This window comes from Sciurus vulgaris (genome assembly GCF_902686455.1).
Source record: "Sciurus vulgaris genome assembly, chromosome: 2".
In the NCBI taxonomy this organism is placed as follows: domain Eukaryota; kingdom Metazoa; phylum Chordata; class Mammalia; order Rodentia; family Sciuridae; genus Sciurus; species Sciurus vulgaris.
The window spans coordinates 162,655,157-162,671,931 of NC_136462.1; the positions used below are offsets into that span (position 1 = coordinate 162,655,157).

The following is a 16,775-nucleotide window of genomic DNA, read 5'->3' on the forward strand; positions in this document are numbered from 1 at the left end:
CAGTGCTTAGAACATTGCAAGTCATGATAAATGGCTTCTCCATAGACTAATGAGATGGGTGGCTCTAGTGAGACTTGTGTGTGCACAGGAGAGTCAGACCTGAGGGAGTACATGGGACCTCAGCAGGAAAAACTTTTTTTTTTTTTTCTTTTTTTTTTTTTTTTTAGGAAAAACTTTTTAGAAAGTCACTTTGGAAAGAAAAGGGTTAGAAACCAGTGCAAGGTCTCTGACTATTACCTATGACTCTTCCTTCCACTAATTTCATTTGCTCTCCATTTAAAAAGCTCATGGTCATCTACAAGGTTGTCTTCTTTTGTGTGGGAAGATTTTTAAAATCACTCACCAGAGTAACAGTTCCTTTGGAAAAGACCCATGGAAGTCCCTCTTTCCCAGTTACCTCTACCTCCCACCATTGCCCAAAACAAAATCACCCAAAACTTGTGGAAGAAGGGCAGTTTATGACATCAGGGTACTTGTGTCAGTGCTGAAATGTGCCTTAAAGATCAGCCATCTAAATTTGATTTTCTGAAAGCATTGATAAGAAAGTGCCTTCTTTTTATTTTAATGTTGGTCCAAGTAGCAAAAAGTAAATAACCTGGATAAATGTGTCTAATATATTTTTTATTGTTCTTAAGTCCTTTCTGTCAACTTGTAAACAAATAAATCATGGCCATTTGTCCCCTACAATGTCCTGCTCTCCTTCTTCACTCTCCCACCTCTTTTGTTCTCCCTTGCATCCCACCCCTTCCTCTCTTGTCACCCCAGACACTCCTCCCCATCTCTGTGGCTTCCTTTCTCTGGGCCACTTCCCTTTCCTTTGATCAGACATAGACCCTCACTGGACCCTTCTTACTCTGCCCTCCCATCCTGCTCCCTGGCTTGTAATTTTGCTGAATGAGGTTTGGTTTAACCTGACATTTCTCCTCCTGGTATCCAAGGCTGTAATGGTGTACAAGGGTTCCATTGTTGTTCTGAGTAGCCCCAAGCCAGGGTATTTAACAAAGAAAGGGCTGTGACACCATCACCCACCACCAAGGTAGTCTGGAGTTGCAGGCTTCTGTGGTCCCTAACAGGATACAGAGATTTAATTAGGCCTGCTTTTATTGCTTTTTATAATGGAGAAAATGTTCTATTAAAGTCAGATACAGCAATTGGGTATCAAATTTTACAAATTCTTTTCCTACCTTGCCATTTCTGACCCTAATAAGTCACTTGAACTCCTAATGTCCTTCAATTTTTGCAATTCTCTTCTATAAAGTGTACTAACCCTGGGGATGTAGCTCAGTTCCTAGACAATTCTCAATTGATAGGGACAGCTAGGATTCTTTGGCCCCACAAAAAAAAAAGGGGGGGTAGAATTGACAGGAGAATTTTTCATTTCTCCCTTTAGCTGCAGATGCTGTAGAAAACTTTGTGAGCACAAGCTACAAAAGTCTCTGATTAAATATGTTAGCAATTTATATGTAATCATAGTATGTTTTAAATATATACAGTAGCCAGGATCTGGAACATTGACTGATCTAAAATTGAGCCTCAAACCCTAATGAGAAATGAGGATATTAGTATAGTGATAAATTTAACTCACCAGGCACAAACAGAGAGACCAAACTAGTCACTATTATATGTCCCTCTATGAAATCTGATCAGTTGGTACGTCCACATATGGAACATTACATGGCAAGGTTTCTGAACAAGCCCAACTATATACACGTAGTTTGTGGATTAATCTCACAAATGTGGTGTTAAACATATACTGTGTGGGTTGCATTTTTTCTCTAATATGCTGAATCTAGAGAGAAATAAAGAATTTTAAATTTTTTTTTAGAAATGTTCATTGCGACTTTATTCATACTAGCAAAAAAGTAGAGACAATACAAATATTTGTCAAACAACAAAAACAATTTGTGATATAATCGCTATGGTTTAGAAGTATCCCCCAAAAGCCTGTGTTAAAGTCTTGGTTGCCAGCTGGTCATGCTCTTGGTAGGTGGTGAAACATTTAGGAGGTGTGACTTAGTCAAGGGAAGGTAGGTTATTGGGGGTGTGCCCTTGAAGGGGATATTGGCATCCTGGCCCCTTCCTCTCTGCTTCCCAGCCACCATGAGGTAAGCAGTTTCTTCTGCCATGTACTGCCATGTTCCATGATGAACTGCCTTACCACAGACCCTCAGAGGCACCACTGACCATGGACTGAAACTTCTGATACCCTGAGAATAAATCTTTACTCCTTGTAAATTGATTATCTTTGGTATTTTCTGACAGACAGCTGACTAACACAACCATATATTGAAATACTATTCAGCAATAAAAATGAGTGAGCTCTTGAAACATGCAACAACATAGATATAGTGATAAATGTTTAATAACTGGCTCTACAGCCACAATTTGAAAAGTTCTGATTCATCGTGTTTGCTGATTTCTATGGTGTAATTACTCTCTCCGTGGTCAATTTTAATCTATCAGTAAACATGGAACTGAGAAGAGATACACTGTAGCATATCACTATACAGGTACAATGGATATAAGTAACTTCAAGAAAAATTGATAATGAAATGTAGGAAAATAATTGTTGTATTTTGAGTATTACCTTTGGGTTTTTTTGTTTATTTTTATTTTTATTTGTTCTAATTAATTACACATGACAGCAGAATACATTCCAATTCATTGTACATGAATGGAACACAACTATTCATTTCTCTGGTTATACAAGATATAGACCATTCATGTGATCATACAAGTACCTCGGGTAATGGTGTCAATCTCATTCCACCATCTTTCCCACTCCCCTGTCCTCTTCCCTCCTTTCACTCCCCTCTGCCCAATCCAAAGTTCCTCCATTGACCCCCAACCCCACCCCATTAAGGATCAGCATTCATATATCAGAGAAACATTTGGCCGTTGTTTTTTTCTTGGTTTGGCTTATTTTACTTAGCATGATATTCTCCAACTCCATCCATTTACCTGCAAATGCCATATTTTATTCTCCTTTAAGGCTGAGTAATATTCCATTGTGCATATATTCCATTGTGTATATATACCACAGTTTCTTGATGCATAGAAATAAAGAATTTTTTAAAAGGAGGATCTCATGAAAATAGAAGAGAGAATAGTGAGGTAAAGGGATCAAGGGACAAGGAGGAGGGAAAGAGGAGGAGGGAATGGGAAAGGGGAAGAACTGCAGAATGAAATTGGCCAAACTATGCTATGTGCATGTATGACTATATCACAACAAATCCCACTTTCATGTATAACCACATTGTGTCAATTAAAAAATAAATTAATAGAAGGGGGAAAAGTATATTTTGTGTATTCTGTTAATATTCAAAAACTGGCAAAACTAGCCCATACTGCTAGAAATCAGAATAGCGGTTACCCTGGAGAGAAGGACTATAGAAGGAGGAACAGTAAGAGGGCTGCTTGGTGCTGGAGAGGTTGTTTTACTTATACCTAGATGCTGATCACATAGGTGAAATTTCGTGAAAAATCATTAGGATCACTTAGGATGTGTGCTGTTTTCCATCCATGTATTTCAACTTTAAAAAATTAACTAATCGAAGTCAATCATCAGGGTTTCTTCTAGCATTTTTCGTAAGCTTGGCAGTGTGCCAGGGATGAACAGAGACTGCAAAGAAGAATAGGACACTGTGACCTCAAGAACCTTCTGAAATTTTAGTGCCATCTCCTTTTTTTTTTTGGGGGGGGGGGGTTGTGGGGGTGCTGGGGACTGAACCCAGGGTCTTCTGCTTACAAGGCAAACACTCTACCCACTGAGCTATCTCCTCAGCCCCTTTAGCACCATCTTCTGTTCCTTGGTTCAGTGGTTCACCAGAATACGCTCAGCCCGCTTCAGCATGTGGCTCTCCCTGGACAAGGCCAGCAAAGGTCACGCCTGGTCCCCCAGACCTGGGAGCAAAGTGGAATCACTGCAGAGATTATTTTGTAGACAAATACTTTCTCTGCACCTAGGAAGCAGCTCATGTAAAAGAAGCCAAGCTGCCTGAGACTCCTGCTAGCAAGAGATTTGTTTTGCAAAGAAAAACTCTTCTGTAATGTTTGGAAGTGGTCAAATCAGATCTTTCTAGCTGGAATTTTCATGGAGCCATGCTAATGAGCTCATTTAAAGAGAAAGGCATTACCTGCAGTTGATTTATAGTTCTCTTTTAATGGCCAGGCTGTGGTTGAGAAGGTATCTCCCAATACTTCCTCTTTTACTTTTATTTATATTTTTAACTTTTACTTCTCTTCTCATTATACCCTTCAGGCTTTATTGGCCCTTTAAAGGGACCGTGCTTTGCGAACTAATTATGACAAATGTTGATACAACATCTGTTCCCAGATTTAAATTGCCTCCTTGTTTGACAGAGTTCATCTCCAAGGCAAGTTTGTTGTAAACATTAGTCTGCATGTTAATGCAGAGCCTGGGGTACCTGAAGCAGGAGCCACCCAAGAGCTACAGAGACAATGCCTGTTCAAGAAGTCTCTTTCCGTTTCTCATTAAGCTGTGGAAGAGTCACAGCTCCTTGCACAGCGAGAAAGCTTCTCATCCTGTTCTGTAGCATTTCACTCTTGATTTGTCAAAAAAAATCAAATATCCACACACGTTTCATCACAAGCTTTGGTTGCTCCAGTATAGTCTACAATATTTACTGTTGCCCGTGGAATTCAGAGTCCTCTAGAAGTGAATATTCTCAGAGTCCCTCCCCTAGGAAAGTTGAATTCAAGTTTTCTTTTGTCTCTCTGGTGCAAATAACTACCAGGGTTAAGATGTTCATTCATTAGCTGTTCTGAGTGAAGAGCACTTGCTTTCAGGTCTTTTCTCTTGATTACTATCCTTTTTCATGTCTCCCAGCCACAGCCTCCTCCCTAGAAAATAGCTGCTAATAAGAAGGACATGTAATTCTAGGTAGAGTATGATGACCATATAAAATAAGGTGACTTGGGAGACTTCTGTGGATGTTGCAAATGTTCATTTTCTTGGTTTGTGGTGTTTTTACATGTAGCAATACTCATCAAATTACACATTTAGAGAATGCGCAGTTTCAGATCTGGGGATGTAGCTGAGTGAGAGTATTTACCTAGCATACATGAGCCCCAGATTCCATCCCCAGCACCACAAAAAAGAATGTGCAGTGTATTGTACATCAGTTTTGCTTCTATAAAGAATAAAAAATTAGACATTAGAAGATCTTTAGAAACTAAGTTATACAAATGTTATTATTTGTAATTCTTATATTATTTTTAAGAAAGTAGCTAATAAACTTTCCTGGGGCTGAGTGATTTCTTTCAGAAGTATATTTCAGGTTGGCAATTCATAGATCCAGCTGGATTCCATTTCCTCTAGAGCAAGGTTCCTCAACTGTGGTACCATTGACATTTGGGGCCAGATAATTCTTTGTTCTAGGGGCTGTCCTGTGGGTTGTAGGTTGTTAGAAGCATTCCTGACTGCCACACACTAGATGCACCCCCCAGCACACAAGTATGACAGTCAGATATGTCTCCAAACATCGCCTAATGTCCTCTGTAGGACAGAATTGCCCCTGGTTGGAAATGACTGCTCAAGAATTACATCACGTTTGTTAGACAAAATTTTTTTTGTTTCTGTCCAGAATTATTATGTTTAATTTCTAAGTTTGTTTTCTAAACAAACTCAGACAGTAATAAGGTTTAGGTCTAAATCCTCTCCACTCCATTTTCTGTTATAGATGAGATTTGCCAGACCTAAAATATATCAACTAGTCTCGTGTATCCACTTCTCTTTAATATATCCCTCCAACACCCACGTCTGACTTTACCTCAAGCATTTCAGAACTTGGTCTTAGGCTTTGCTTCCTTGATGCCAAGAAAAGGCAGATAATGTTGTGACAATCACCTGCAGTGGGGGAGGGCAATAGCAAGAGGTTCCCAGCAGTTCACCTTAGTAAGAATTTCTTTTTCTTGATGATTATCCGATTTACAGAATCATCTGTAAATATCAATGCATGGAGCCGATCCTCCTGTTCTGTTTCTTTCCTTTTATGTTATAAGAAGGATTCAAAGAAGATACTGATTGTGCAGTTGAAAAACGCCAATAAGCCACTCATTTAACTGTACAGATAGGCAGCCTTTTCCTCCACCCCTTTTAATTGCCTATTTAATGAGTAACTTGCAGGGAGGGGGGTGCTTTTAAAAAATAGGATACTGATGATAGAGTGGCTGCACAGTAGACCCCCCAGGGCCAGGTACTGTTGGCATTCCTCTGAGTGTTGTCTGCAGATAGACCTGATTGCTGTGAATCAGAGCCTTGAACCAAAGAAACTTTTACTGTGTATATGTGTACAGTGTTTTCTCTTGTCCAATGCTGAGGGCTTCAAGGATCTTCCTTGGATGCTGCTTTTCCTTGGAGCACCCCCACCCCTAGGTCTGATTCATGAAATAAACATGTGCATCTAGGTAGACAGGGATTTGTTTCTGGATGCTCCTTGACTCCACCCAAAGATATCTTGACCATGTTCTTTACTCTTGTCTCTTCCTCAGAAATACCTCAGGGACTTTTTCAGCGTGATGCTCCAATCTGCAACATCTCCGCTACACATCAACAAAGTGGGACTGACCCTTTCAAAACACACCATTTGTGAGTTCTCACCATTCTTCAAGAAAGGAGTCTTTGACTACAGCAGCCATGGGACGGGGTAGAGCTGGGATGACAGAGGAACCACCAATGCAGTGCCTTCTCATCAAAGCGGGCTCCAATGCAAGGCAGAACCCCTGCTGCCTCCTTCTGCCCAAGGTAGATGTGCAGCAGCCAGCCCGAATGCCTCACGTCATCATACCTAGTGCCTCAGTTTGGGAATGGGATGCTTTGCCTGCTGATGGTGACCCTGACAGGCAGCTGTTACTGTTCCACTGCAGTTGAACGTGGCCTTTTCCCATAGTGCTTCCTTCTCATTGCACAGCAGCATCCGTCCCCCATGGCAGGATGGATGTGGCTTGTTTATCTTGGGCTCCCTGAGCCAAGCCAACCTGGGACCTCCCAGAGTGGGTGGCTTGCCAGACCACCCCTAAATGACTTTCATCTGGTTTCCTCCTTCACCAAAATACACTTGGATATTTTTATATCCCTTCCACGTGGCTGACTACATACCAAGAAAAGCATTTTAAATTATTTCACTGTATTTTTTTCTTTTCTTTTTCCTCATTTGGATCAGAACTTTTATATAATACCTAAACACTGATGTTTACACAGAATTTCATATTCTGCAAAGGGAATTTTTGATCCAATCTTCCATGCTTGACAAATTGGATGTAGGTGACATCACTTAAAACTTCTATAAATCCCTACAAATAGGACACTGTTTAACCTTGAATGTTTGAGGACATTTTCCCAAATCTCAATGGCTGCTGTGCATTCTCAAGCTTTTTTTGCTAAGCACGAAGTAAGTGCAAAACTGGATGCATATTTTTAAACATTATTTTGTTCACATTTTTCTTATAGAATCTACTGGATCTTTAGCTGAAAACTAGAATTTAAAGTACTTTATTACTAACCCCTTAAATTACTCAGGACTTAATGTAGCATTGCACATCCTTATACAGTAAAACTACTTTGTTTTGCTAAAGAGAAAAATATGAGCAGCAAAATTAAGATATATATGTGGCATATATTGAAATGTACATAATTCTATCTATAGATTTATATATGTACACACTCCTGTACAGTAGTTATTATGAACTGTATAATCATTCACACTGACTTTATTAAAGGTATTTGCTTTTTCAGAATTTAAATTGAATTGCTCTCAGTATTAAATGAAGTGATAATATCTACACTTTGCCTTTAAGTTTGTAACATGCTCATTCTTACGTCTGTTTAAAAATTGATCTAATGTGCTTTGAAAGATATATAATGTATAATGTAGCATTTTTATTGCAAAAGATGCAGTTATAGTAATGATTGAAGTCACAAATGAATAGTGAACAAAACATATTTACATTCAGTCCTTTAGAATATGCCTGCACAACAGAGCTCTCCAACCTCAAATATGTTTAAAGATGCAATTATCCCCATAAGGAGGAAACTATTATTGCACTAATTAAATATCATAGTTTAGTGTGAAAAAAAAAATGAGAACTTTTTTTTTTTTTAATTGCTGCAGAAAGACTTGCTTCTGTCTGCATCATGATTATATGTATAGGTTTAGGAGCAATTACTACCAAGAATTTAAAACTAAAGATTAAGGGATAAAAGCTGGGGAGATAATAATTAACCATAAGTCATTTATTTAAAAGGAGTCCAAGCACTAAAGACTGTCCTTTAATTGCTGAGTAAATGGCTTTCTTCAACTGACTGATAATCTGTCTCTTGCCCCTTTGGTCCTGTTTTGGTGGCTAGGCTCATGGCAAGCATTTTGTTGAAACCACCCAGGACACTTGGCAAGAAAAAATTGGCATGCATTTGTAAGAAGTGCAGTAATCATAAGATCCTTGTGTTCCAAACCTCACCTTAAGTAAATCATAATTGTGTCTGGAGTTCAAGTACTGGCTAGCTTTGGCTAAAGCCAGCGAACACATACATGTGTCATTTTATTCTGGGTCTTGGTCTCTGCATCTGAAAGTGAAGCCAGCCATTGCATTGAATGACCTCTAGATTCCATTCTGGCCCATGGTTGCAGCAGAGGAATAAACAGTTTCAGTAGGACCAATTACAGTTCCTAGTGTGTAAATGTGAGATGCATACTTCCAATCTAACTTAGAGGCAATGAATCTGAATAAAACATGAGGGAAAGTTGAAAAGCAAGTGAAAAGTCACAACTAAACAAATAAAGGAATTCCTTTCCGAAATAAAAATAAGACAGGTGAGTTAGGATGACGAAATTGAAACTTCCTCATTTGGAATAATTTAAAGGAGTAAATGAAAATTAGAAATTGTGTATATTGCATTACTGTATTTTTTGGAGTGCCTCAAATAGCAGTAATACCAACCTGATCCCTTTAGGCAATTCAGATTGACAAGCCATCAACTTAGACTCTTGTAAGTCTTTTGGACAAATCTAAGGAGCTTGTAAACAGATTTCTTTTTTTTTTTAAGTAGCGCTATCATTCCCTCCTAAGTCTTGCACCAATCTTATTTTAAATCACAAGTAATATAGTAACCTTCAGTCCAGTTCCCACTCACACCTTGCTATTTCTGAATTATATTCAAATTCAAACCTATGATTAATTTTGGCAGGTAATAGGGAATAACCAAGTCATGCTGGCTAACCAATGACTATCATCTAGGAGATTCCCTGGTGCATAGTGCGGAGATACTTTGAAGATAATGAACAGGGTATTGGGTCCCAAGTTCACTTCAGATTTACATTTTAATACACAGTTACATTTTTATGCAAATACAAGCTCCTTCTGCTCAATTTTGGCTTCCACTCAGAGCTCTGGACAGCATATTCATCTGAATCTGGGCAGAAGCAACAAAAAGCTTCATCAGATTACAATATCACATGAACTCATCAGATTACAACATCACATGAACTCAAAGATGTAGGCCCCCTCTAAGGAGCTGCGGTTCCCATTTTTGGCACTGGAACATGTTGACTGGTGTCCTGGGTTCAACATTTTTTTTCTTTTTTTTTTTTTGCAGTGCTGGGGATTGAACCCAGGGCCTTGTGCTTGCGAGGCAGGCACTCTACCAACTGAGCTATATCCCTAGCCCCTGGGTTAGGACACATCTCTCACAGCCCCAAGTCACATGACCCTGTTTCCTCCACTAGCTGAGATGGAAAACACTATTCCATTGTTATGTGGGTCCTTACTCCTCCTCTTCTAAGCCTGCCACAAGGCAAACCTCATCCTCTCAGAGAGATTATGGTTAGCAACATAAGCCTGACATGAGCAAAGATACTCAGTTACTCTGCTCCAAACACTACTATTAGGTTCTCAGGTATGGTCTCTTTTACAGATGCTTCAGATGTGGCCTGGATATGTCATTAGTTGGTAGTTGAACTCTTCTGCCCCAGGACAACTTCTCCCATATCAATACACATCTACAGGAATGGCTCAGATCAGACTTTATCCTAAAGGTCCCCCCTGCCCCAATTTGAATAAAAGGGGGAAAAGGAAATTCAAGTATAATAACTCCATGACACAATTAACCACTTAATTTTATTTCAGATATCATAGTAGGTGACGTATGTTTTGGGGAAACAGACCATTAAATCTCAGAAGGCTCATTTTTGACAAATTAAGGTGTGCGTGTTCCACCTTTTAACAACAGGCTCCTTCCACATACAATGAGAGGACCTTGTTATTGACTCTTTTTTTAATTTTTTCTGTTGAGACTGCTTTTTCTGATGACAATTTCTTAGATGAAAAGGGATTCTGAAGTACAGTTTTGAATTTTGCACACAGAGATTTCCAAGTTGAAAAACACCTACCCAGTATTATAAATTTCCAAAGCATCCTGTTAAAAATGGATCCAAGAGCCGTTGTGCCTGGGGGGTTACAGGGATGATGTTGCTAATGACCAGGTTGTTACCTTCGGAATGATTGTTTATTTGATGGTTCATTGTCCTGCTAAACTCTGAAAATGACAGGAAGGACAGAAAGGCAGATGACTAAACTGAGGGGGTTCAAGGATGTGAGTTCATCCTTATAGCCTGCATATAGCACTTTTGTGCACTTAACCACTGTGGAAATCTGCCACTGGGCTCTGGTACTGTCTCCTAAGCTATTCCATGTCTTTCTAGCAGGTTCTGTGTTCTATGTCTTGCAAATGACTAAATACAAAATGTACTTTTATTTATTATTTTTTGGGGGGATACTAGAGATTGAACCAAGGGATGCTTAACCACTGAGCCACATTCCCAGCCCTTTTTAATTTTTTTTTTTTTTTTTTTTTTTAATTTTGAGACAGGATCTGTCTTGGTAAGTTGCTTAGGGCTTCACTTAGTTGCTGAGACTGGCCTCAAACTTCCTATCCTCCTGCCTCAGCCCCCTGAGTCACTGGCATTATAGACATGCACCACCATATCTGACAAAATGTATTTTCTTGGACTACACTACTTTGGTACCCTTTATTTGAAAATGAAATAATAAGATATTTATCCAAAAGTCTCTGTCTTTGACTTTTGTGAAAATTTGAGATTCATTCTCTTGGTTTTGCACCGTTTCCGTTGCTGAAAAGGCAGAATCTCCACCATTCAGAGAGACAAGTGAATATGTTTGCAAGAAGTTCTGCCAGCACTCCCTCTTTAAGCATTGAAGGTGGGAGGTACAAAGTGTAAAACTGAATACATGAAAATGCAAAAATCCCACAGGGTCATTTATGAAACTGGTAACATTAAGGTAAGTCACCAGAAAGAGAGATGCATTTCTCCAGAATTTAAACCTAGGAAAAAAAATGTGAAACATATACTTAAGCAACATCAACTTCTTGTAAGCAGAGTTATTTTTCTCAGTGTCACAAATCCTTATGCACTGTGAATATTTGCAGAAGTGTTTGTGTCTTTCCAGTAGCACGGAGAGCTGCGCCTGAGAGTGTCTCACTGAAGAACAGCCTGGGGGGTTGTGATTCCTGAGACTCCATCATTCCTTACCAGTCTTTCTGCAGAAAGGGAGGAAGAAGGATAGAGGGCAAGAGGGCAGGCTGCAGCTGCTCCTTCAAAGCTGCCAGGACTATCTTCAGAGAAAAGAATCACAGTGAACAACAGCACCAGTTTGTAGTGATTAAGAGTTGTTTGTTGTTGTTTAGTTTGCACCTGAGTTGATGTCTAAACTCTCATTAGCTCCTCTAAAAATAAAAGCTAGAAGTGATAGCAAAAGGGAGGGTGGCCTGCCACCATTGTAAACTAATTTTCTTTTTTGGGGGGGTTGGGGTACTGGGGATTGAACCCAGGGATGCTTAATGGCTCATCCATACCCTCCAGCACCTGTTTTTGTTTGTTTGTTTGTTTTTTGTTTTGAGACAGGGTCTCACTAGGTTGCTGAGTCTGGTCTTGAACTTGTGATTCTCCTGCCTCAGGAGGATCTGCTGGAATTACAGGCGTGAGCCACCACACCCAGCTTAGTGATTTTTTTTTTTCTTTTTGTTTATTTTTCTTTCTTCCTTCCTTTTTTTTTTTCTCATGTGTTTTAAGAAAAATTGATCCACAATGTGTATGAACTTTTAGTTGCAAAGTAACTAAAATTCTTGCTATTTATCTTTTGCAAATGGATGGGGAAGGTCATATTCAGATTTTTGAAGTGTTTTGTATGCCTTCTGATACTGGTCTACAGCACAACCACATGCAGAGAAATCCTGATCAACGAGCACAGCACTCCCTTCCGGGTTTGGGGCATGGAGTGTTCCTACAGGACTCCTCATTTGAAGGGCTTGCTGTCTTTGGGACCTATTATCCACGTGTGTGGCTCTCCTGGGCAGCCACTACCATGCACCCCATGCCTAGTTCCCATCATGAGCCCCATCTCAGAGTTAGTGGAACAGTTTGCAATCTCCTCCCAAGCCTTCCACACCCACCGGCGCCCCTGTTACATCCTACCCCTTCAGAACTGTGCAGAGGGAGGGACAAGCATAAGGAGTTGAAGAAATTATTTAAAGTTGACCTCAGGAAGTTCATAAAGTTTGAACGATGCTTGGCCTACTTGAAGTCACCTATATAAATTCACATTATGAACACCTCCCCAGCCCAACCTCCCACCAAAGAAATGGTGAAGGGTCAGACCAAATTGGCCATTGTTGCAGCTCCACTGGTCACACGCTTGGTGTTAAGGACCTTGCCAAGAGAGAGTGTGAGAAGAAGAATGCATAGAGAGTCAGCTGTATTCTCCTTTGTTCTTCTTGTTAGCAGAATCTTCATCATTGGTGCCCCACCAGTCTCATCCAGTCACTCAACCCATATACATGAGCATCTTCTCTAATCTGGCACAGGGCTAAGGGCCGAGGGCCAAGCACACAGTGGTGAGCACAAAGCCACAGGTACTACTCGAGAATTTGCATTCCATGCATATCAACTAACCAATAACTGCACAATTGCCTGACAACAAATTGTGACAAATGTTGTGCAGGAATGTATTGGGAGCTAGGAGAGTCATGCAAGAGCAGATAGTTTTTGGAAGAACCTAGGCTTCCTGGAGCAAGTGGTGTTGGAGCTGAGGCCTGAGGGATGAGGAGCAAGTGCCCTGGTGGCAGAGGGAGTGTCCCAGACTGAGGAAACGCCTTGTACAACCAAGATCACCCATTTTGGCTTTAACATGAATAGAATGACGAGGGTCATGGATTGGAAAGGGAGGTGGAAACACATAATGGGGCCCCTGAAAGGTCCCTGGCCAGAGCTCTGAGAAGGGGATCATGTTTTCTCACGGCTACTACCATTTCAGAAGGATATTCCTGGGAGAGGAAAGGGAAGGCACATAGGACAACCAGGGTTCATCCTTTAAAATCACACATTACAGGAAGAAAGGGACTTCCTAATTAAATGTTTACCAGTGGACAAGATTGGGGACTGAGATGCTGTCCTGTGCCATCTGGAGACTGACTCTTCTGCTCCTATACTTGGACCTTCTGTGTGTTTGGGCTTCCAAGACTTCAGAAACTCTCACAATAGACAAGTATAGTCTCCTGGACTCTCAGATGTCCACTGTGGGGTGTCCAACTTATGTACTCCAGTAGCCAGAAGGCCCAAATAAAGGAATGGGTTGTTCAACCTATTTCTCAAGTTAACAGAGAAGTTCCTCTGTTAGAATAAATACCAAAGCCTCTTAGCCACCCTGAGAATAAGGTTCAATGAAGTTTGTCAGTCTCTATTGATCACAGGGACTCATAGGATGATACCTTACCCAGGATGTCCAAAAACTTTCAGCACGGTCCAATTTGTATGAATTCAATGCTGTCAGTCCAAAGGACTGCTGGACTTTATGTGTGAATTCACTGGGTCACTTAGTGAACTAACTTTGATACTTGATGCAAACAGAGAAGTCATTGTTGTTCCCCTCCAATGAAAGCTTCACCAATAGAGGACATACACCACTGGCTGTGGCTGTACTAGTGACAGTCTCCTATAAAAGCAAGAGGCCTGAGGAGCCAGGACAAATGACAGGGAGAAAGGAGCAGCAGGATGGAAGAAGACAAGTTGTGACCTAGCTACATAGTAGTCCCAGCATCTCCCAAACAGCCAAACCCATGCACCCTCCCTTTGATGCTGAGGATGCCCATAGCTATTCTTCTGGCTCAAACCCCTTTTTGGAATCAGGAAGGATGTGTATGTGCTAAAGCAAGAGGTGATTTTGATGGAGGTGGGGACTCCTCAAGGGCAGTCTCTCTAAGTAACTCTTGCCCACGTACAAATCTGTTCAAGTGAAAAGCCAGAGGTAGGAGGAGGTGGGTCCTTTATACCTTTCCAGCTGCTTGTGATGCTAGTTTTCCACAATCAGGTAAAGTACCACACTCTCTCCCTGCAGCATCCTCTTACTCATGGGCTATGACCTCAGTGAGCTGGGCAGGACTCCTGACTGACAGTCTCAGGGACCCCACAGGGAAGGCAGGTGCCCAATTAGTTTTCCAGAAAACCACAATCATCCTGCCACCCGTGGTCAACCCTTTTGTTTCATCCTTAACAGTTTTCAGTGCTCTGAGGGAAAGTCTTCATCTGTTTCAACAAACCTTCCAGAAAGGCAGCAGTCACTGCAAATGGGCTGCACCCCATGCTGATCCCAAAGAGCACAACATTAGGAAATCTGGCTCAGAGCTGCCAGGACAGAAGGGCAGCAGTGTTTCTTGCATTTGTTTCCTGTTTCTGTGACTAGGCAGAGATAATATCACTTATACTGTCTAATGGGACATTCTCCAAGCTCCCAGCAAAACCAAAGGTCATGAGCAGAACAGCCCTACACCCAGCCAGAAACCAAACAGTGTCAAACTAGAAGGAGCCTTGGACACAATCCGCATCCATATCCACTCAGGGGCTAGACAGAGTACAGAAGTGAATGGAGAACACAGGTGCCTCAGAAGGAAATTCAAATTATATTTAAAAAGTGCCCACACAGACACCAGCCTGCACCTAGCACATCTGGAGGCTGTACTCTGCCCAGGCTTACCATCTCCGTCTCTGATGTAAAATGATCTGTTAGTTTTACTAAAGGTAAAACAGCTTGAAGGAGGTTGTGACTCACCCAAGTGACAACTAATTGGGACCTGAGTTTCAATGTTTTGTGTTAACTCTGGGGCCCCCACCACGACCACCATTAAGGGAAATAATGAGTACATCAGTCCTAGGGAGACAGGAGACAGGAATCACACCAGTTATTTTCATAAAGGAGAGTCTAAAATAATTACAGTTTGCCGAAAAGGAGAAATAAAAAGGAACTCAAAAGTGTCACAGAGATAATAACTAAAAGAAGCAGCTGTCTCCCTTAGGGATGGGAGAACATGTGAGTAGAAGGGAAAAAAGCCCCTGTGGTGCTAAAACTTGGTCACAAAGAGGAGGTGGGGCACTGGCTGCTGGCACTAGTGTCTCAGCTGGAAGAAGGTCCTGTGAGGCTGTCCTGGGAAGGGGCTGCTGCATCTCTGAGCACCAGGGCACAATGGAGTTTATTGGTGAATGTTGGAAAAACTACAAACTAGATCCAGCTGCTGCTTCTAGCAAGCAGTCCAGCCAATGTGGAGAGGAAGAAGTGAGATTGAGGTGATACTGACAAGAACAGGAAGCCATCTCATCAGGAAAAGGAAGCAGACAGGAAGTGCTCCTGGGATGATGCTGACAGGAACAGAGAGCAAACGGGATCAAGTTCCTTTTCCTTCCTCCAGCCCTGAGGTCTCCCTCTAATGCACTGTCTTGGCAGAGCCTAACAGGGAGCAGCTGGCAAAGTAGAATTAAAGGTTTGCAAGTTCCAGTCCTAGCATCCCAGAGCAGAACAGAGAAGACTGGGCTTGGAGCCAGAAGGGAGATACATACTGATTGGCACACTGAGCTTTTGCTTCAGCAGAAATCTGGACCTAACACTCATCAGCCATTGGTCAACTTCAATGTTGATCTGAAATCAAAAGCTATGGTTTCCTCCTAACTCCCACCACAACCCATTACTAGACATTCTTAAGCTCCTGTCTGTGCCACTTGCTGAGTCATGAACACCATGGCCTGAGAGTTAATCCACATAACCTCTGTTCTCTGGTAGGTTACCCTACAGAGCTAAAATTTGTCCTGTATCTTTATGCATCCTCTTTACTGAAAGAAGTACCCATGACCAAGTGGCACCTGAGCAGTACAATGCCAGTCACATGGGAAATGCCATGGACATCTGCTTCATCCAGACTTTACCACAGCATAAGTCTCCTAAGATGGTAAAAAGAGTTCAAACACTGCTTTAAAAAGACAAGAAACCCACAGATTCCTAGACACCCCTTCCGAGTCAAACGTTTGTTTTATTTGTTTTTTCCTCTCTCTCTCTCTCTTTTCTTCCCTCAATGACAAAGAAAAGTTGCTTTGGTGACAAGAAAATAGATTTGGAAAGATCCACTCTAATTCCATGGCCATGTCTATAGCCTAGATTGTTCCTGAGAGCATAAGATGAGGAAATTTCTAGAACATCAGTCAGGTGAGTAAAATTTAAAGGCCTGAGTTTGGGGACCCAGAGTCTATGTGCTGTTGATTAAATGCAATTGAAAAAATGGACATTTTTTTTAAGCTGTCTGTTTTATCTCAACTCCCTAAGGTCTCCCTCCCATTGTCTCAACTCCCTAAGGTCTCCCTCCCATTGTCTCAGCTCCCTAAGGTCATCCTCCCAGTAATGGGAACAAAGCCCTTAAAGCT

General features: G+C 41.2%; 1 protein-coding gene across 3 annotated transcripts in view; it reads left to right on the top strand.

The window, feature by feature from the left end:
• Positions 1-16,545, top strand: part of LOC306654672 (kinesin-like protein KIF16B) — a gene marked incomplete at its 3' end in the record, with an annotated part of 336,888 nt that extends 320,343 nt beyond the window's left edge. For 2 of the 3 annotated variants that reach the window (XM_079128486.1, XM_079128487.1), the window contains one exon: positions 6,514-7,805. In XM_079128486.1, the coding sequence (XP_078984612.1) occupies positions 6,514-6,672 (159 nt within the window). Of the gene's footprint in view, positions 1-6,513; positions 7,806-16,438 lie in introns of those variants that run through there. The other variant, XM_079128488.1, reaches the window with a different exon arrangement.
• Between the last annotated feature and the right edge of the window lie 230 nt (positions 16,546-16,775).